Source organism: Oncorhynchus mykiss, chromosome 9 (genome assembly GCF_057628025.1).
Source record: "Oncorhynchus mykiss isolate SJ-2025 chromosome 9, ASM5762802v1, whole genome shotgun sequence".
Taxonomy (NCBI): Eukaryota; Metazoa; Chordata; class Actinopteri; order Salmoniformes; family Salmonidae; genus Oncorhynchus; species Oncorhynchus mykiss.
Window position 1 is genome coordinate 30,292,999 of NC_143030.1, and position 22,845 is coordinate 30,315,843.

General features: G+C 42.4%; 2 protein-coding genes across 7 annotated transcripts in view; one reads left to right on the forward strand and one right to left on the reverse strand.

Annotated features, from left to right (window-relative positions):
- Nucleotides 1-5,822, reverse strand: part of LOC110531842 (RAS guanyl-releasing protein 2) — a 79,483-nt gene extending 73,661 nt beyond the window's left edge. For all 6 annotated transcript variants that reach the window (XR_005053217.2, XR_005053218.2, XM_090183941.1 and 3 more), the window contains exon 1: nt 4,841-5,822. The gene's annotated coding sequence lies outside the window, so the exon portion shown is untranslated. The remainder of the gene's footprint in view (nt 1-4,840) is intronic.
- Nucleotides 5,823-5,891: 69 nt separating this feature from the next.
- alpk1 (alpha kinase 1) lies at nt 5,892-22,498 on the forward strand. Its single transcript, XM_036987710.2, has 14 exons — nt 5,892-5,967; nt 6,547-6,694; nt 15,058-15,212; nt 16,386-16,584; nt 16,947-17,006; nt 17,090-17,176; nt 17,280-17,356; nt 17,520-17,615; nt 17,761-17,865; nt 18,042-19,842; nt 20,285-20,432; nt 20,650-20,812; nt 21,474-21,660; nt 21,863-22,498. The coding sequence occupies exons 1-14, from the start codon at nt 5,911-5,913 to the stop codon at nt 22,042-22,044; spliced, it is 3,465 nt and encodes a 1,154-aa protein (XP_036843605.2). The 5' UTR covers nt 5,892-5,910; the 3' UTR covers nt 22,045-22,498.
- The last annotated feature ends 347 nt before the right edge of the window (nt 22,499-22,845 follow it).

The following is a 22,845-nucleotide window of genomic DNA, read 5'->3' on the forward strand; positions in this document are numbered from 1 at the left end:
AAGGATGGAGGAAAGCTTGGAGGCTGTCTGTGTGGAGAGAGAGAGAGATCAGATTTTTACCTGTGCATCACACCCACCTCAGCTGACTTCCTTTGTTCATGATGCGGAGGTGTAGAACACCAAAACAGGCTCATTCACTCCAAATGTAACAGAGGTGCGTCGGTGAATCACACTCGTGCAGTGGGTAACTCCCGAGCTAATGCTCTTGCTTTAGCTCAGAGGGCTAACAATCATGTAGCAGACCCTAGTTCGAATCCAGACAGTGACACAGACACTCATCCTACCAGGCCTTTGAACAAGCACAGTGCAATAGTTATGTCATTGACTTTATAGTTGCCCTATGGATTAATCAACTCGCTAAGATATTATGTTGGGATTTGACTAATTGATCATCTAGGCCTACTGAAGGGACCAAGTATTTTACGTGTTGCACGGTATGTGTAGCTAAAGGTGCGTCGAGCAGGATATGCCTAGATACAATATTATTTGCAGGATGGTGCATTTCTCTCAATCAGTAACTGATACGCAACAAGAGCACAGTAAGCAGCACGTTACCCAATATTCAAATAATTGCTGAAGTTAATCAACAACATTCAGCTCAGCTCTTCATGCAACGAACAGAACCACACCAAAACAAGCAGATAAAGGTTTGACCTCTGAACACCTGTAGGCCTACACATACATACAGTACCAGTCAAACGTTTGGACACGCCTACTCATTCAAGGGTTTTTCTTAATTTTAACCATTTTCTACATTATAGAATAATAGTGAATACGTCAACACTATAAAATAACACATATGGAATCATGTAGTAATTTTTTTTAAAGTGTTCAACAAATCAAAATACCACCCTTGGCCTTGACAGCTTTGCACACTCTTGGCATTCTCTCAACCAGCTTCACCTGGAATGCTTTTTCAACAATCTTGAAGGAGTTCCAACATATGTTGAGCACATGTTGGCTGATTTTCCTCCACTCTGCAGTCCAACTCATCCAAAACCATCTCAATTGGGTTAAGGTCAGGTGATTGTGCAGGCCAGGTCATCTGATGCAGCACCATAACTCTCGTTATTGGTGAAATAGCCCTTACACAGCCCGGAGGTGTGTTTTTAGTCATTGTCCTGTTGAAAAACAAATGATAGTCCCACTAAGCGCAAACCAGAGCGGATGGCGTATCGCTGCAGAATGCTGTGGTAGCCATGCTGGTTAAGTGTGCCTTTTATTCTAAATAAATCACTGACAGTGTCACCAGCAAAGCATCCCCCACATCACACCGCCTCCTCCATGCTTCACGGTGGGAACTACACATGCAGAGATAATCTGTTCATCTACTCTGCGTCTCACAAAGACACGGCGGATGGAACCAAAAATCTAAAATTTGGACTCATCAGACCAAACGACAGATTTCCACCGGTCTAATGTCCATTGCTCGTGTTTCTTGGCACAAGCAAGCATCTTATTATTATTGGTGTCCTTTAGTAGTGGTTTCTTTGCGGCAATTCGACCATGAAGGCCTGATTCACGCAGTCTCCTCTGAACAGTGTGTCTGTTACTTCAACTCTGAAGCAATTATTTAGGATTCAATCGGAGGCTGGTAACTAATGAACTTATCCACTGCAGCAGATGTAACTCTGGGTCTTCCTTTCCCGTGGCTGTCCTCATGAGAGCCAGTTTCATCATAGTGCTTGATGGTGTTGGCGACTGCACTTGAAGAAACGTTAAAAGTTCTTGAACTTTTCAAGATTGACTGACCTTCATGTCTTAAAGTAATGATGGACTGTTGTTTCTCTTTGCTTATTTGAGCTGTTCTTACCATAATATGGACTTGGTATAGTACCAAATAGGGCTATCTTCTGTATACCACCCCTACCTTGTCACGACTGATTGGCTCAAACACATTAAGAAGGAAAGAAATTCCACAAATTCACTTTTAACAAGGCACACCTGTTAATTGAAATGCATTACAGGTGACTACCTCTAGAAGCTGGTTGAGAAAATGCAAAGCTGTCATCAAGGCAAAGGGGGCTGGCTACCTTGAAGAATCTCAAATATATTTTAATTTGTTTAATCCTTTTTTGGTTACTACATGATTCCATGTGTTTCATTTCATAGTTTTGATGTCCTCACTATTATTCTACAATGTAGAAAATAGTAAAAAAAAATAAAGAAAAACCCTTGAATGAGTAGGTGTGTCCAAACTTTTGACTGGTACTGTATATCCCCTCCATTCCCCCATCATCCCACCATGTTTCTCAACTGAGCCATGTCAAAAGCTTTAGTGAAAACCTCCAGACAGACTTACAAGTCAAAGCCCTAAATCTGACAGGCAACGTTCTAGTAGGGAGGGATAGAAACTGTGGTTAAATCAGTGAGTCTCCACTGCAGACCAACTCAACAGCCAGAACACCCCGGCCTGGTCCTAATCCCCGCTGCTCTGTGGGTGGTTGGAAGAAAGCGTCTGACAGAGCCGGGTGGAGTCTGGGCCACCCGCAACCCCTGCCGGCGCTCCAGACACCAGTTAATGATGCCAGCGGATCGATACCCAAACAAAGTGAGCAAGGGTTTGACCTCTCACTTGTTTTATCGCCCCGTGCCGCCTGCGGAGCCACACAAAGCATAGTGCACAGACAGGAAAGTAACCCAACACTCAGAGCTGATTCATATCCAGCAAAGGTTTTTCCAAGAGTTACTTCGAAATTGGACGTTCGTCCATGTCCCGAGGTCGTCGGGAGATTCCTTCAAAACCCGTCACTAGGGGCAATGGTCAGCGCTATTACCATCAAGTAGGCTTGGGTTTTGCTAGGGCAAAGTTTCCCAAACTCTGTCCTCGGGACCCCAAGGGGTGCACATTTTGGTTTTTGCCCTAACACTACACAGTTGATTAAAATAATCAAATGATCATCCGGCTTTGATCAGTTGAATCAGCTGTGTCAAACTCATTCCCCAGGCGGCCATGTGTCTATGGATTATCGCTCCTACCTTGATTGATGAATTAAGGTCACTATTTAGTAAATAACTCCCCTCACCTGGTTGTCTAGGTCTTAAATGAACGGAAAAACTAAACCTGCAGACACTAGGCCTTCCATGGAATGAGTTTGACGCCCGTGTTAGGGGGGGAAAAACTAAAGTTGCACTCCTTGGAGTCACGAGGACCGAGTTGGGGAACTCTGTACTAGGGTGTTGTGGATAGGGATTGTGGATGGGCGTAAGCCACAAGCTCTGGCTCACAGGGTCGCGTGTTCAATTGCAATGCTAGACACAATTTTTTTTAAATGTTTTATCTAGTCCAAACCTTACCCCTTATTTTAACAATTCGGGAATTAATGCTTCAATTTAACCGTGGAGTTTGTTTTAACCCTAACTTAACCATTCGGAGTTAACGCCCAAATTTAACCATGGGATGCGCCGGCGACAACAGCAGGTGGCTCAACTGATCACAGTGACAACCCATAAACAACATGAAATTTGACGTTAGGGGAAAAGTCTGGATCTGAAGTCAAACCATGAGATCTTGTTGTTTATGTCAACGTGTTTAGGGACTTACTTACCATCATCGGTTGTGGGGAGCAGCTCTCTAAAGTGCCGATGAATAACATTAGACCTAAATGGTTAATGCAAGTGTGCTGTATACCTAATTCTGTACTTGAATATGACGTGTGAGTGATATTAGTGTAGGCTATATTACCAGGTCATAACAATTCTTCTTTTTTTTTTAAACAATGCCATTCAAACACACGAATAACCATACAGGGTGTTTCTTTGTGTTGAACAATGATCTCATGATGTCAATAGCTGTTAATGCATCTCACTAATTGGCATGTGATACAAAGAGGGTAACGAGCAGGCAAAATATTCAACAGCAGTGGTAACTTCATCACCAGTAGTATAAAGATAACACGGTCTGTCTCATACACAAATATAGCCCATCTGTTTCACTCAATAGGCATGTGAGAATATTCGCACCCTGGCATTACTGTGGCAAACACAGAGGCGTGGTTTGCTAGAGCGTGAAGAAACATGCCACCGCTCACTCATTTTCTCACTTTACATGTGGCAATGGCAACAAGCTCTCACAGTCTCACTGCAGAATTAGACATTTATCCACATTTCCCAAACGTCTAATTTTGAAGTTGCTCCAAACAACAAATTTCTAATTGTTTTTGACAACCTGGATTGCTCCTTCTGCTCTGCATTGTTCCATTGGGGTTAGGGTTAAGTTTAGGTGTTAGATTAAAGGGTTAACGTTAGGGAAAGGGGAAGCTAACATGCTAAGTATTGTGCAAAGTTTCTAATTATCTAAAATTGTCCGTGATGAGATTCGAACTCACTACATTTTGGGGTGCCTTTGTTCGCGTTATGTACAGAATAATACCAAATGCTCTGAGACCAGGTTGCTTGGCTGGTTTTGAAGGCATTTCCCAGATGTCCTCGGGATATGTATAGACATCCAATTTCAAAGTCAATCTTGAATGATCTCCCTGGGCAATGTTTTGTTACGATGTATGCAGCACAGTATGTGTTTACATGATTAGGCTAGTCCTCTCTTGCGCCACATGCGGATAAATCATATGTAATTGCGCAACTTGGAGATCATGTAAAGAGCCATTGGAAAATAACACTCTATCAAAATATAACTAGTGTCACAGCTTGCCTCTTGAAATGACCCTCCACAAGTTCGCCTTATTCGGTATAAAGACAAAAGTGAGGTAATGAAGCCAAGATCCGTCCAAACCGAGATAAATCACTCCTGCATAAAAGGTTTATCAAATTAATATCGCAGACCATGAATTACATCACAAGTGCATAACCATGCACTCTGTTGTAGCCAGATATGTCTTACCTTCAGAGTTTGGAGAGTCCCATCACACGAAATGTTTGCCTAGTTATGCGCTGAAACTAAAATAATGTCAGCCTCTACGCCAGGATACCGTCCATAAACAAATTACCAGACCATGTAGGTTGGATGGCTATGATCTAGATCACATTGATCGAACTGTACGGGTGTAGTTTTTTGGGTAGCATCTAGACCAAACGATAAAGCCTATGCATGCACTTGCAAGTCCTTGCAAAAAGACGCAGTAAATCATGCGAAAATGAAGTCACAAGTTCCAGATATGAGATCCGTTGGAGTTGATGCTCCACAGCTACAGGTCTCAAATACACGTCTGCCCATGCGCTTATGCAACGCACTACTACTGCCAGCTGCCAGTACTTAGCGCCAAGTTAAACTAGATGCATGTTGCGGTTTTACTCTCTTTACTCGAGATCGCTAGAGCCGTACATAAGTAATATGCTGTGCTGTGAGGTTAACACTGCAGTGGTTCAGCTCAATCTCCTGTCGCACAGTTCCGCCTATTTGCGATGCATCATCGTATATAGCACCCCACCGCCAATAAATGTGCATGAATGATAACGGTATTTATTTATACATTTGGGGCATATAGGCCTGGTAATTTTGTTCTTAGGCAATCTGTTTGAATAGTCTTTCACAATTGATAGGTAGATGTAGACATGGGTTACATTTTACCGCTTTTTCGGGAAGAATTTAGGTTAATATAAGCCTAACACACAGGCACACTGTCTGTTTGACATATCAGTGTTCAACATGCAAAACATCTAGGCTGCATATCCTCTGAACATTCTGACATTGCGAGACTACGGAGAACGTTCATGGCATGTCGTTGTCCAAGAATTGAGCAGCCTCCTGATTCAGAATGTTTTATGTGGTCTTGTTAATCAATCGATTTTATAACAGTAGGCTATTTATTATATCAATAAAGACACTGGTGGCTCAAGTCACAGAGAGAGAGAGACTCGCAATGCCCGTGTGTTTTTAAACTAGAGATGCCCACGTGATGTCAATCAATCTTAAATTCAGAATTTAAACCAATGAAATTGCAGTACTCACAAATGCCCATCCTCCAAAGTTCTGCCCAACCAGGAAGTTATAAGCCGACGGTGTCAGAGGTAGGTTTTCACTTTATGGAAACGTCACGTCGTATCTTTTGTAAAATAACACGATATCATCAGCACAAATATACGGATGTCACTTAACTTTTATTTTTCTCTGCCATAAGTCATTTATAAGATGGGGCAAATAGAAGCCGATACATGTTACTTTCACGCTTACTATTGCCTTTCTCTGGTTGACTGCATGCTTTACCAACAGTCACTGTCCGGGTATAGTTGATCAGCTAACCAGTGTGGTCATTTAGTGGACACGTCATATTATACTTATCATAAGTACTGTATTACTTACCCTACTGAGGCCTACAATTCTCTGCATTTCTGTCAATAGCTTACTATACAACAGATTGTGATAGGAAATATAAGTAGTCTATTCGGTGTCAATAACCGTTTATTTTTGTCTCATCTCATACCAGACCATTGGCTAAGCTAAATAAGCGGGTTGTTTCCTTCAATGGAAACTGCAACACACTCAGCTTCTCACAGGTTGTGGAGCTGGGCCCTGGGACATGGGCACCTGTTTATTTTCATACACTGATCTTCTCTTGTATACACATCGATTCATTGTATACATTCCAGAGGACTGACGAGAGGTTACTAAAAGGCACCATGGACAGCAAGGAGGTGGGAGCCATGCTAGAGGAGTGTCACAGGGCTGCGTCTGCAGCAGGTCTGGTGGTTGTGGAGCCCACAGAGGAAGTCAAGCTCAACTTCCAAAGATACAGAGGTACTCCAGCAGAGGGTGCTCTTTGCCTAGTTCTAAAATTATGGCTGGGACAAAGTTTGTAGCTTTGCGGGGCCATAATGTGTTGTCAGGTGTTTAAATCTAGCGTAGAATAGGATTAAATACAAACCAAATAACTTAATTTGCCTTCCCGAGTTGCGCAGCGGTCTAAGGCACTGCATCGCAGTGTTGCAACGTCACAACAGCCTGGGGTTAGATCCAGTCACTAATGGCTGTGACTGGTAGTGCCATAGGGTGGTGCACAATTGGCACAGCGTTGTCTGGGTTAGGGGAGGATTTGGACATGGGGGACTTTACTTGGCTCATTGTGCTCTAGCGACTTGTGGCGGGCGGGGCGCCTGCAGGCTGACTTCTCTCTTCAGTTGATCAGTTTTTCCTCTGACACGTTGGTGTAGCTGGAACCACCGCTACCTCACCTGAGTGTAGTTTTCTGTCGGAGTAAACCCTCGAGGTTTACTGTTTGTTTTATTGTTCACATCTTTATGCAGGAGTTTGCATTCACTCTATTGAGTTAGTTGAAAACAAAGGGGTTTGAGAGATCTTACAAAAAGGAAAGCCGTGTGTTTATATTATAAACGCCAGTAATGTAGATTTTGTCCATCTTCAGGAAACTCATTTGTATGAAAAATTGTCTATTTTTTTCAGTCACAATAGGGAGATAGGCCTATCTCGGTCATGGATCAAACCATTCTGCTGGTGTTTTGACGCTTATCCACAAGTTGAAAGGCGACATTCTAGAATCTACATCTTCACGATGGGTCATTTGTTTTGTACTTTTACGCTTTTTTTCTCCCCAATTTCATGACATCCAATTGGTAGTTACAGTATTGTCACATCGCTACAACTCCCCTACGGACTTGTGATGGTCGAGAGCCATGCGTCCTCCGAAACACGACCCTGCCAAGCTGCACTGCTTCTTGACACACTGCTCGCTTAACCTGGAAGCCGTCCGTACCCTTGTGTCAGAGGAAACACCATCCAGCTGGTGACCTAAGTCAGCTTGCAGGCGTCCGACCCGCCATAAGGGGTCGCTAGAGCGCGATGGGACAAGGAAGTACCGGCCAGCCAAACCCTCCCCTAACCCGGACGACGCTGGGCCAATTGTGCACCGCCTCATGGGTCTCCTGGTCATGGTGGGCTGTGACACTGCCTGGAATCTAACCCGGGTCCATAGTGATGCGCCTTACACCGCTGCACGACTCAGGAGGACAATGCTATTTTCATCATCTGTAATGTGTATGGACATAACTGGAAGGTATTCCAAATAAGACCCCTTTTTATCCCAAATTGCCAGAAAATTTTAGGATTTACACAACAAATATTCAGAGACTTTTCTAAATCTCTCAGGCGATTTTAACGAAACACCTGATGACTCTGACTCATTCTAGGTGGAAAACGATCAGCAAAGCTCTCAAACTAGCAATATCATCAGAACATTATGCAAGGATCTCTCTGTTGATGATGCCTGGCATTATTTCAATCCGGGTGCAAAGGGTTATACAGTGGCTCAAAAAAGTATTTAGTCAGCCACCAATTGTGCAAGTTCTCCCACTTAAAAAGATGAGGCCTGGTACACTTCAACTATGACAGACAAAATTAGAAAAAAAAATCCAGAAAATCACATTGTAGGATTTTTTTATGAATTTATTTGCAAATTATGGTGGAAAATAAGTATTTGGTCAATAACAAAAGTTTATCTCAATACTTTGTTATATACCCTTTGTTGGCAATGACAGAGGTCAAACGTTTTCTGTAAGTCTTCACAAGGTTTTCACACACTGTTGCTGGTATTTTGGCCCATTCCTCCATGCAGATCTCCTCTAGAGCAGTGATGTTTTGGGGCTGTTGCTGGGCAACACAGACTTTCAACTCCCTCCAAAGATTTGCTATGGGGTTGAGATCTGGAGACTGGCTAAGCCACTCCAGGACCTTGAAATGCTTCTTACGAAGCCACTCCTTCGTTGCCCCGGCGATGTGTTTGGGATCATTGTCATGCTGAAAGACCCAGCCACGTTTCATCTTCAATGCCCTTGCTGATGGAAGGAGGTTCTCACTCAAAATCTCACAATACATGGCCCCATTCATTCTTTCCTTTACACGGATCAGTCGTCTTGATCCCTTTGCAGAAAAACAGCCCCAAAGCATGATGTTTCCACCCCCATACTTCACAGTAGGTATGGTGTTCTTTGGATGCAACTCAGCATTCTTTGTCCTCCAAACACGACGAGTTTAGTTTTTACCAAAAAGTTATATTTTGGTTTCATCTGACCATATGACATTCTCCCAATCTTCTTCTGGATCATCCAAATGCTCTCTAGCAAACTTCAGACGGGCCTGGACATGTACTGGCTTAAGCAGGGGGACACGTCTGGCACTGCAGGATTTGAGTCCTTGGCGGCATAGTGTGTTACTGATGGTAGGCTTTGTTACTTTTGTCCCAGCTCTCTGCAGGTCATTCACTAGGTCCCCCCGTGTGGTTCTGGGATTTTTGCTCACCGTTCTTGTGATCATTTTGACCCCACGTGGTGAGATCTTGCGTGGAGCCCCAGATCGAGGGAGATTATCAGTGGTCTTGTATGTCTTCCATTTCCTTATAATTGCTCCCACAGTTGATTTCTTCAAACCAAGCTTTTTACCTATTGCAGATTCAGTCTTCCCAGCCTGGTGCAGGTCTACAATTTTGTTTCTGGTGTCCTTTGACAGCTCTTTGGTCTTGGCCATAGTGGAGTTTGGAGTGTGACTGTTTGAGGTTGTGGACAGGTGTCTTTTATACTGATAACAAGTTCAAACAGGTGCCATTAATACAGGTAACGAGTAGAGGACAGAGGAGCCTCTTAAAGAAGAAGTTACAGGTCTGTGAGAGCCAGAAATCTTGCTTGTTTGTCGGTGACCAAATACTTGTTTTCCACCATAATTTGCAAATAAATTCATTAAAAATCCTACAATGTGATTTTCCGGATTTTTTTTCTTCTCATTTTGTCTGTCATAGTTGAAGTGTACCGATGATGAAAATTACAGGCCTCTCTCATCTTTTTAAGTGGGAGAACTTGCACAATTGGTGGCTGACAATACTTTTTTGCCCCACTGTATGTATGTATGTATGTACAGTGCCTTGCGAAAGTATTCGGCCCCCTTGAACTTTGCGACCTTTTGCCACATTTCAGGCTTCAAACATAAATATATAAAACTGTATTTTTTGTGAAAAATCAACAACAAGTGGGACACAATCATGAAGTGAAACGACATTTATTGGATATTTCAAACTTTTTTAACAAATCAAAAACTGAAAAATTGGGCGTGCAAAATTATTCAGCCCCCTTAAGTTAATACTTTGTAGCGCCACCTTTTGCTGCGATTACAGCTGTAAGTCGCTTGGGGTATGTCTCTATCAGTTTTGCACATCGAGAGACTGACATTTTTTCCCATTCCTCCTTGCAAAACAGCTCGAGCTCAGTGAGGTTGGATGGAGAGCATTTGTGAACAGCAGTTTTCAGTTCTTTCCACAGATTCTCGATTGGATTCAGGTCTGGACTTTGACTTGGCCATTCTAACACCTGGATATGTTTATTTTTGAACCATTCCATTGTAGATTTTGCTTTATGTTTTGGATCATTGTCTTGTTGGAAGACAAATCTCCGTCCCAGTCTCAGGTCTTTTGCAGACTCCATCAGGTTTTCTTCCAGAATGGTCCTGTATTTGGCTCCATCCATCTTCCCATCAATTTTAACCATCTTCCCTGTCCCTGCTGAAGAAAAGCAGGCCCAAACCATGATGCTGCCACCACCATGTTTGACAGTGGGGATGAGGTGTTCAGGGTGATGAGCTGTGTTGCTTTTACGCCAAACATAACGTCTTGCATTGTTGCCAAAAAGTTCAATTTTGGTTTCATCTGACCAGAGCACCTTCTTCCACATGTTTGGTGTGTCTCCCAGGTGGCTTGTGGCAAACTTTAAACGACACTTTTTATGGATATCTTTAAGAAATGGCTTTCTTCTTGCCACTCTTCCATAAAGGCCAGATTTGTGCAATATACGACTGATTGTTGTCCTATGGACAGAGTCTCCCACCTCAGCTGTAGATCTCTGCAGTTCATCCAGAGTGATCATGGGCCTCTTGGCTGCATCTCTGATCAGTCTTCTCCTTGTATGAGCTGAAAGTTTAGAGGGACGGCCAGGTCTTGGTAGATTTGCAGTGGTCTGATACTCCTTCCATTTCAATATTATCGCTTGCACAGTGCTCCTTGGGATGTTTAAAGCTTGGGAAATCTTTTTGTATCCAAATCCAGCTTTAAACTTCTTCACAACAGTATCTTGGACCTGCCTGGTGTGTTCCTTGTTCTTCATGATGCTCTCTGCGCTTTTAACGGACCTCTGAGACTATCACAGTGCAGGTGCATTTATACGGAGACTTGATTACACACAGGTGGATTGTATTTATCATCATTAGTCATTTAGGTCAACATTGGATCATTCAGAGATCCTCACTGAACTTCTGGAGAGAGTTTGCTGCACTGAAAGTAAAGGGGCTGAATAATTTTGCACGCCCAATTTTTCAGTTTTTGATTTGTTAAAAAAGTTTGAAATATCCAATGAATGTCGTTCCACTTCATGATTGTGTCCCACTTGTTGTTGATTCTTCACAAAAAAATACAGTTTTATATGTTTATGTTTGAAGCCTGAAATGTGGCAAAAAGTCACAAAGTTCAAGGGGGCCGAATACTTTCGCAAGGCACTGTATGTATGTATGTATGGATATTTCTTAATTCCATTATTTTACTTTTAGATTTGTGTTTTGGTGTGAATTGTTAGATACTACTGCACTGTTGGAGCTAGGAACACAAGCATTTAGCTACACCCGCAATAACATCTGCTAAATATGTGTATGTGATTTGAATTCTTCAACTATGAAGTCAGAGTTGTAGCCATTAAATGTGCCAACGAGCTGAAGCACCTGAAGAACCTTAGAGAAAAAGATTTGATCAGCGAATTTGAGCATTTCTGAAGGAAGATGATCTTTCTCAAGAAGAAGACTCTATTTAAATCTTTACAATTAGAACAGCTTTACACAGATTTGGCAAAGGGTGCCTTTGTCAGACCAAGAGCTAAATGGATTGAAGAGGGGGAAAGAAACACCAGTTATTTTTAATTATCAACATTTATCAATTCCTTTTATGAGAACCTTTACAACTCACAATTTCAGGGAGATGGTTGTGAAAGCTACATTTGCCACATTCAGAATTATGTCCCTGTAATTGAAGATGATTTCCACTCAGTTTTGCGATTCACCTGTGTCAATCGAAGAAATTGGAGAGGCTCTGAATTCAATGAAAAAAGGTAAATCACCTGGCCCTGATGGCCTGTCAGTTGAATTCCACAGGCAGTTTTGGAAGTTACTAGAAGACCCTATTTTTAATGTTTCAAAATTGCATTGAAAATGGTGTAATGGTCTCCACTATGAAACAGGACCTTATTTTCCGAAGCCTGGTAAATACCCTTCTTTCATTGACAATTGGAGACAACTTAATTTATTAAATATTGATTGCTCTGGTTTATGCCAAATGATTTAAAGAAAGCAATAGATACCATTTATAAATTAGACTCAAACAGGATTTATGAAAGACAGTCACAAGTTTCAACATTCGTTTAGTCCTGAACCTTTTAGATTATTCCGATGCAATTGACTCGGATGCTGTTTTATTTTTGGACTTTTGTAAAGCCGTTGAACATGAATTTCTCTTTCGGTCTCTGAAACTTATTGGTTAAGGTGAACATTTTTATCAAAGTCATTCACATATTTTACAAATATATAAATAGTTCTGTGATACCTTAATATATCCAAAAGATTCAGTATCAACACAGGTGTATGACAGGGATGCCCAATTTCACCCTTTTTATTAATTTTGGTAGTGGAGCTTCTATCTCTAGATATTCTGAATAATGCAAACCTGCATGGCTTATCCATTTTTAACAGAGAAATCCAAATGTCCCAACTGGCTGACAATACTACTCCTTTTTTTTTTAAATACAAAAATTAAGACAAAGACCATGCTTAATGCTATCACGGCATTCTCTGTTGCATCTGGATTAAAAGTGAATGTTTTCTAAATGTGAAATCTTATGTTTTATATGACTATGATGATAAAGAAATATAAAACATTCCTGTAAAGGGCTGTTAAATATTTAGGAATACATCTATCCAAAAACTACTTCGTCAGTCAATTTATGAATTTCTCTCCTAAAAAAATGTAAAATAATATATTTAATAATTGTCTACAAAGGGATCAAATCAAATGTATTGGTCACATTGTCACGCTCGTCGTAATGATTAGACCAAGGCGCAGCGTGAATAGAGTTCCATATATTTTAATAAAACTGAAACTCACCAAAACAATAAAGAACAAATGAAACGTGAAGCTACTGGTGTGCCCTCAGGCAACTACATGTAGACAAGATCCCACAACTAACAATGGGGAAAATGGCTACCTAAATATGATCCCCAATCGGAGACAACGATAAACAGCTGTCTCTGATTGGAAACCATATCAGGCCAACATAGACATGCAAAAACCCTAGATGACAAAACCCCTAGACATACAACAACTAGAGTACCCACCCTAGTCACACCCTGACCTAACCAAAATATATAGAAAAACAGAGAATCTAAGGTCGGGGCGTGACACACATACACATGGGTAGCAGATGTTAATGCGAGTGTAGCGAAATGCTTGTGCTTCTAGTTCTGACAGTGCAGTAATATCTAACAAGTAATCTAACAAATTCACAACGACTACCTTATACACACAAGTGTAAAGGGATGAATAAGAATATGTACATAAAATATATGGATGAGTGATGGCTGTGCGGCATATTGCAGTCTGGTATAGAGTACAGTATATATGAGATGAGTCATGTAGGGTATGTAAACATTATATAAAGTGGCATTGTTTAAAGTGACTAGTAATGCATGTATTACATCCAATGATTAATTGTTAAAGTGGCTAGAGATTTGAGTCCGTATGTTGGCAGCAGCCACTCAATGTTAGTGATGACTGTTTAACAGTCTGATAGAAGCTGTTTTTCAGTCTCTTGGTCCCAGCTTGATGCACCTGTACTGACCTCGCCTTTTGGGTGATAGCTGGGTGAACAGGCAGTGGCTCGGGTGGTTGTTGTCCTTGATGATCTGTATGGCCTTCCTGTGACATCGGGTGCTGTTGATGTCCTGGAGGGCAGGTAGTTTGACCCCGGTGATGCGTTGTGCAGACCGCACTACCCTCTGGAGAGCCTTGCGGTTGAGGGCGGTGCAGTTACCGTACCAGGCTTTGATACAGCCTGACAGGATGCTCTCGATTGTGCATCTGTAAAAGTTTGGCAGTGTTTTCAGTGACAAGCCAAATTTCTTCAGCCTCCTGAGGTTGAAGAGGCGCTGTTTCTCCTTCTTCACAATGATGTCTGTGTGGGTGGACCATTTCAGTTCGATCACAGACAATCTATACTTTGAAGAGTGTCCTTCTGTCCAAGGCAGCGGGGCTGTCTCGCTTTGTGTACCCCTCATTATCTTTATTTGTAAATCCCTCGCCCTGTAAAGAGATCAACAAGACCTTTCTTGACTTCATCTGTAAAAATAGGTCTCACAAACTAAACAAGTAATTCCTCTCATAAAATATCTGAAGGTCTGGAAATGTTGCATTTTGTTGACCTAACACTTTCAATATAATTTGGTTGAAAAGATGTGTTGACAATACAGAATCCATTTGGTATTTCATTCCAAACAATGTGTTTAATAAATTGGGAGGTCTTCCGTTTTTACTGAAATGTAATTATATTCCTGAAAGATTATCCACGAAATTGGCTAGGTTTCACCAACAAGCTTTAATGTCCTTTTTGGATTGTATTTAGTATTTTCTTGTTTATACCTGTGTTTTGTTGGACATGTTTGATGTAGGGATGTAAATTGTTCATTTTGTCTAAAAAAATTAAAAAATACATTGGTGCAGCTGGCTTCCTGATTATGCGAGCGGGTGTCAAGAAGCGTGGCTTGGCGGGTCATGTTTCGGAGGACACATGACTCGACCTTCGCCTCTCCTGATCCCGTTGGGGAGTTGCAGTGATGAGACGAGATCATAATCACGGAAAAGTGGGTTAACAATAACGATTGTGAATAATTTATTGTGAATGACCTTATCGCTTACTGTATAATGAACCCATAGATCTCAAATAGGCCCATTTTAACTTTAGAGTAGCTTTTAGGTATTCTCAAAGCATGATATTTAAGTACATTTTTCAACAAAAAAAAAACTTTTCTGTATTGTTTTTCTCTTCACCCATATTCTGTCCCCTAATTTCTAGAGTCCCTGCCAGTTGAACTGAGCATGCTACTGCAGGAGGCAGTGGCAATGAGGTGGCCATTTGTACCAGAGAAGTGGCAGTACACGCAGTCCGTGACTTCCCAGGACAAAGTCAACTTGAAGGACGTCATTAGTCTGCATCTACCACAGCTACTGGTAATATGGCCCTACACGGCTGCCACTCATATCAAAGCAAAATCAAACAAAGCACTCCCTGATGAAGGCATGTGTTTTCTAAATGTGTCAATGGTAGACTAGGGTGACATGTGGGACGCAGGCTAAGATATATTTTTAGAACTGTGTTTAATTTATACAGTGCCTTGCGGAAGTATTCGGCCCCCTTGAACTTTGCGACCTTTTGCCACATTTCAGGCTTCAAACATAAAGATATAAAACTGTATTTTTTTGTGAAGAATCAACAACAAGTGGGACACAATCAAAATTGAACTTTTTGGCAATAATGAAAAAGGTTATGTTTGGCGTAAAAGCAACACAGCTCATCACCCTGAACACACCATCCACCCTGTCAAACATGGTGGTGGCAGCATCATGGTTTGGGCCTGCTTTTCTTCAGCAGGGACAGGGAAGATGGTTAAAATTGATGGGAAGATGGATGGAGCCAAATACAGGACCATTCTGGAAGAAAACCTGATGTAGTCTGCAAAAGACCTGAGACTGGGACGGAGATTTGTCTTCCAACAAGACAATGATCCAAAACATAAAGCAAAATCTACAATGGAATGGTTCAAAAATAAACATATCCAGGTGTTAGAATGGCCAAGTCAGTCCAGACCTGAATCCAATCGAGAATCTGTGGAAAGAACTGAAAACTGCTGTTCACAAATGCTCTCCATCCAACCTCACTGAGCTCGAGCTGTTTTGCAAGGAGGAATGGGAAAAAATGTCAGTCTCTCGATGTGCAAAACTGATAGAGACATACCCCAAGCGACTTACAGCTGTAATCGCAGCAAAAGGTGGTGCTACAAAGTATTAACTTAAGGGGGCTGAATAATTTTGCACGCCCAATTTTTCAGTTTTTGATTTGTTAAAAAAGTTTGAAATATCCAATAAATGTTGTTCCACTTCATGATTGTGTCCCACTTGTTGTTGATTCTTCACAAAAAAATACAGTTTTATATCTTTATGTTTGAAGCCTGAAATGTGGCAAAAGGTCGCAAAGTTCAAGGTGGCCGAATACTTTCGCAAGGCACTGTATATCAAAAAATATTATTTTGACTATGAATGCACTGATTCAAGATGCCATTTATCACAAAAAGACTGTCTTTTAAGTATTTTTTTTAAAACTTTTGATTCATTTTAATGTGTCAGGCTCTGCTGAAGGCGTCCATCTTGGCCAGGGAACCCCAGTGGGCGGCAAGTGTGGTCTTCCTGATGGATCGGTTCCTGTATTGGACAGATGAGTCCAGCCGGCTGCTGAAGATCACCAAGCTCCTCCACAGACACTACCCAGGAACCCCCATCGCCCCCCAGCTGGTCATACGACAGGCCAGGGTCTATCTCAATGACGGTGAGTGAGGTCATCATTCTGCGACTTCAGACTATATTTCTCACAGATTGGTTATTTGTTGTTTACTGACGATATTAGAGTCCATCTCTTTATCATGCGATGTCTCCATGCTGTGTATTGGAATACTAGTTATCTGTTTTTAATTTATTTACCATACTATCAAGATAAAGCTCCTTAACCTTTAAGTATAATTCCACCCCAAAAGTATATCTTGAAAACGTGATTGCTGACAAGCAAAACATGTTGCGAGTATGCCAACAATGGACTAATGAAACAAATACCAAAAAAATAGTTTTGGGGTGGAATTTTCCTTTATGTATATTGCTTTGTATCATTTGTCATGCTTGTTGTCTCGCCCACAGGTAAACTCCAGAAGGCAGAGTACATACTGAGCAGTCTCATCAACACTAGTGGAGCAACAGGTAGGCTTATAAAATTAAATTCTCTTACCATTTAATGATCCCCCATGAGGGTCTGTGTCAACATGCGTGTTTGAAATCTGCAGGTTGCTGGATATATCAGTCTGACAGCGATAGGACTCTTATCCAGGCGGTCAGTGTGCAAGTGCGTGGACAGGTTCTGCAGAAACTGGGTAAGGGAAGAAAGAGAGAGAGAGAGGATGTATAGCATTATGTCTACGCATCCTTTCCCCCCCCCCCCCCCCCCCCATCTCTGAATTGTATGTTTCGTCTCAGGACTGTGGCTGGAGGCTGCTGAGCTGATCTGGACCTCCCTGGTCGGCTATTACGCTCTTCCTCAACCTGATAAAAAGGTGGAGCCTAAACATCCAGTGCACCCCAATGAATAACTGAATACTAAATCACGCAATCTGTGAACTGCTCATATTTGTCCTCCAGTGGTGTTAAAAACTACTTTATGAAGGTTTAATATGTGTTTAGTATGCGTTTTAACTTAGTATGCATTTTGATTTGTAGGGCATTGGAACGTCCCTTGGGATTCTGGCCAACATATTGGTGTCTATGAATGATGGCGACTTCCATGCATTTAAGACCAATCCGGGCATTGACTTGGTGAGCACTCAAGTCTTTAACCAATGAAATCATTTGTGTTCTAAAGATACACATTGATGTCTGTGTAAGTTGTATGATTTATGACGCTTTTCTAATGTCTCTGACCGCTACATGACCTCAGTATATGCCTTTATGTCTGGAGTAGTGTTTCCTTGAGAACGATGGCCACCGTCTCCTCTCAGCAGCTGAGGCAGCTAAAATGGCAGTGGTGTACAGCCAGTATGCCTCACTGTACGTGTTAACCAATGTGGTGAGTCCTCTCTTTCTCTCTTTTGTGTTTGTCTTGGGGGGGGTGGATAAGCGAGAAGTCTTCTAGAGAGGCTGGAGCTTACTGCTAGGTGAGCACTGTGAGCACTGTGACACACTGTGCCTATTAACATAATACTAGATATTATGCTATGTCATTCTCTTTCTTTCTTTCTCCAGGTCACCCAAGGCACCTGTCTGTTGTCCTACAGTTTCTCAGTAGAATGCCCCCCCTCGGACAAACACTCCTTCCTCCTCCAGGCCAAGGAAGCCTTTGAGATCGGCCTACTTACCAAAACAGGGGGGGACATGGTCACCAGCAAACAGGAGCTCCACACATTCCTCAAGGCAGCCTACTCTCTGACTGTCAGTCACAAGTGGCTGGGCACCCCTCAGAAGACAGTGGACCAGGCCAGATTGGTATGCCGGGAGGCTTTGGAGAAGTTCTATGCCTACTGCCATGCAGACAGCCAACAGAGAGATGCTCTTTGCACTGGAGTTATGAGTCTGATAACCCAAGTGAAGATTCTATTGCGGGTCAATCCATTCTTGAACTCAGACAAGGGGTCGTTTATCCCAGATAGCTATAGAGATGTGGTGGAAGAGCGAGCAGTGCGGTTCACTCTGGATGGTTTCTCCCAGGTGATGGGGAGGTTCAGGCAGTACCACACCTCAGTGTGTGAGGCCTCTGAGGCAAGCTGTAGGAGGAAACATGAAGGCCACCAGGCTGGACTCTGTATAACAGCACTGGGGACCACGGCAACGGCCCCTAACACAGAGTGTGCCACTGAGAACCACAAGCCCCAAAAAGCCACACATAAAGAAGAGTTACACAGAGACAAAGCACCCTTTTGTTTAGCTCCAAGGTTACCTCAGGAACAGGAGCTCTGTACAACTCTGGGTAGCACTGAAGAGCTACCAAGCAATAGCTATAATAAAATGTCCCTCAAATCACTCAGTAGCAGCTTTGGGTCCTCATTTGAAAAAGTATCTTTGAACAGCACTGGTTCTCCCCTCAGCTGTAGTGGCAACAAAGATGGCAGTGTTCCGGATAAGGTTAACATGGAGTATCTGTGCGATCCAAACTGTCTCACCGAGGTTAGTGAAGATGGGTTGGAAAATGGGTCCGAATCTAAAAGCAAGACCAGGAAAAGAGATATCAGAGCAAGTCTCAGTGCTCAGGCAGGATCCAACTCTTCCACCCGGGTCACTTCCTCATCATCCACCCACACCGGAAGTGATGTTGAGCAGTTTGAAATGATCGACGAACAGAGTCTAATCGAGACTGTGGAGACCGAGGAGGAGTGTCGCAGGTGTGGTGCGTCAGTGTCGGTGAGACCTACAGGAGACGGAGTAGTGACTCATCCAGAGTACCAAGACAAGTCGAGGACTTCCTCTTTTAGCTCCATTGGCGACAGCCTCGGCTCCCAGTCATCATGGCAGAAACTATCCCTATCTGACACATCCCGGGAGGCAGCTGCAGTACCACAAATAGGTTCTGCAGCCCCAGCAGCTGTAAATGAACACCGAGGTCCCGCCTCCTCGCAGATAGTTCCGAACTTCACTGTGGATCAAGAAGCAGAAACGGAGGAAGACACTGGAGCCCCTCACCCCTTTGGGCCTAACAGTGCTGCAGCGTATCACAGAAGACCTCCACAACTAGGATCTGAGGGCCTCATCCCAGAGCAGTGTCTCTCTACAGAGATAGACAGCTCCTATGAGATGGTGGAGAAAGAGATAGGACACATAGTCCACAACACTGAACCCTGTGCTGGAGAGAAGCAGATTCCCTCTCACCCAAACCACTCATGCTATACCTGTCTAAAGCACGGCATCATGGGTGGTCTAGTGCCTGAGAACCAGTACGTTTTGACAGAGGAGGACTACATCGCCCTCCTGGCTGGGATGTGTCATGGCTGTATGTTAAAGAGACTGCAGAGTGACATGAAATTCAAGCTTGGGAAACAGAAAAGCGCCTACAGTGAGTTCCTTTTGCCTCGTAGTGTTATAGAAAGTGTAAAGTCATGGTTGTTTTGTGTTTTTACAAGGTAAAAGGCAACTTGAAATAATTATTAAGTTCTAATAAGATGAAATATACAAATGTAATGTTTACATACAGTTCAATGCTTTCAAAAGGTTTAATGCACCAACGGCCACTTCAGATAGAGGTTATTTAACATTAAGATTATGTTACATAAGATGCTCAATTTCTTGAACTTGTACTCGACTATCCTTAAACTGTGATGGAAATGACTCGGTTCTGAACATAACTATTTCCAGCATACACAGTGGTTCATACTGAACTTGACACCGGTTGCACTGAAGTTTACAAAACAGAAATGACAAGTTATTTATATTACATGGTAAAAAATTGTATTTTGCGTAGTAATAACCTCTAAAAAAAAACGTGTTCTTTTCTCCAGGTGCTCTCCTTCTGAAGTACTCCAGGGCCTCTGGATTGTGGACGTCCAGAGAGACCTATGTGTACATCGGAGAGCCAATAGGGAAGCAAGGCCAGCAGAGAATAGCATTATGGGTGCAGTTTCTACACCAAGAGGAAAGGCTGAGTAGGTCAGTAGGGATAAATCAAGATTGAATTGAATCCAGCTTTGAAACACAGAAACATCTGAATCCTAACTCCAGAGATACTCACATTTTTGCACAGTCTCCCATCGACATCGATGCATGCTTTTATGTTTTTGCAAAAGTAAACATTGTGTGCCCATCTCGAGTTAGGATTGGGCCCTAACGTGAACATGTTCTCCGCGTTTTTCATTTCCCCCTTCAGCTATGTGGGGAAGGAGTACCTAGAACCTAAGGGCATTCAGTTCCACCTGAGTGACGTGGAGAGGCAGATGACGGCCCAGTACTACGTGACAGAGTTTAACAAGAGACTCTACAAGGAGAAAGTGACCGCTCAGATCTTCTTCATCCCTTCAGAAGTGCTACTGGTAAGGCATTAACTAACGTCCCACGAATCATTGATTCATTGGTGATTGTAAGTGCTCTGATAGCCTGGGCCCAGATCTGTTGGAGCAACTCCATAGAAGTTGGCTATACAGCACAAACAGGTCTGGGTCCAGGCTAGTACTCCGTGGCTTAGCTTCCTGATGTATTATGCAATGAGGTGATTGACATTTTAATAACACCGTTCAAAATGAAATATTGCCATACTTTTCCACACACACACACACACACACACAACTAATATTTTTTAGCATTTGATTAGCTTTTTTAATTAACATTGGGACCTGTTGTGCCAAAGCCACACTTCACCAAATCAAATTAAGTAGAGCACATTTCATACACAGTGAGTGTGCTTTACCCTAAGAAGAAAGAAACCAATCCAAAGAAAGAAACAAACTTCACCATGGTCATATTGAAAGATGGGATTTTTATTTTCTGATAGCTCCTTATTATGAAGGACTGTTTTTACTTGCTATGACTGATATGTGGTTGTTTTATCGGCCTTAGTTGAGTGCATTGACTGTAAGTCGCTCTGAATAAGATTGTCGACTAAATTGCCAAAACGTATTGTAAAATGTCATGTTTACACATCTTCAGAAGAAGTGAACCTTCCTCCTGTTTAGACAGCTGCTTGTTTTGTTTCAGATCTTGGAGGGGGATGAGGTGGTGGACTGTGTGACAGTGGAGCCCTACATGCTGGGGGACTTTGTGAAGCTCACCAACAACACTACTAAAGTGGACAAGCGGTTCAAGGCGTCAGAATATGGAATCGCTTTCGGACATTTCACCTACCAGTTCTCTGGATGCCAAGAGGTTGTTGTCGACCTACAAGGTGTGCGCGTGTACATGTGTGTGAGTGCAGTGCGCGTGTGCAGTGTGGGTGTGTCTGTCTATGTCTCAGGTGAATATAACGTTAATTTGTTGAATCTTATAATTCAGCATTTTACATTACATTTTCTACATGTCACTAAATGTTTGTTTTTTTTTTTTTTTTTTTTTTTTTTCTCTCTCCCTCTCTCTCTTTCTTTCCCCAGGGTGGGTGACCGCCAATGGGAAGGGGCTGACGTACCTCACAGACCCTCAGATCCACTCTCTCAGGACCCCTAAAGGTGCCACCAACTTCGCTGAGAGGGGGGTCAGTTATTTCCTAAAGGACCAGCATGGACCAGAATGCAACAGTATCTGTGACCTACTGTCACTGGGCAAACTGCAGTAACATACGTCTTGAAAACAGTGACGTCTACTCCAGATAGAGATGTGTGTTTGCTTGGGGCTCCTTGACAACTCTCGAACAACATATTGTTTTGGCCTAAAATATGTGCATTGCGATCCCCTACTACAATGCACAATGCACATTCTGACCTATTAGACATGGGCTGATCCTGTGGTGAAAACAGCAGTGTAGTGAAGCACATTCGGTAGCATGTGATTTAATTTCTAGAAGTGAGAATTGCCTGCCCCGTTTACCAACCACAACCAGTTCTGTTAAAATCAGGCCGTACTGTATTTTCAATGTACTGTAAATGTTTTTGTGACCCTTGATACCACTCTGGTTTATGTATTTATTACCTAAGGCCTGCGCTCTGTTGTAGCCCACAAAGTTTTATTAAATTGACATTGATCTGTTTTAATTGCTTTTGAATTGATTAAATCGGATCATAGAAATGAGAGATGAACCTGCTACTGTGTATCCGTTCACCTGTCTCTAGACCAAACACTGGATGGATTGTTGCTCGACTGATTCGACCAAACAAGGAAGTAACATCCATCGGTCTGGTTAGATTAGCCAGGATAGCACCTGACACTCACCACAAACAAATGAGGCGCCAAATGATTTGTTAATTCAATGTTACTTGATCACATCTCGCTGAGTGAACCAGGGATGTATTCATTAGGCACCAAATGGAAGAAAACTGACAAACAGGGAGGGGCTACTTAGATTTGTCCAATAAGAAATACTAATTTTGTTTTAAAACATTTACAGTTGTGTGCCCTAATGGATACAACTCGGAATGAC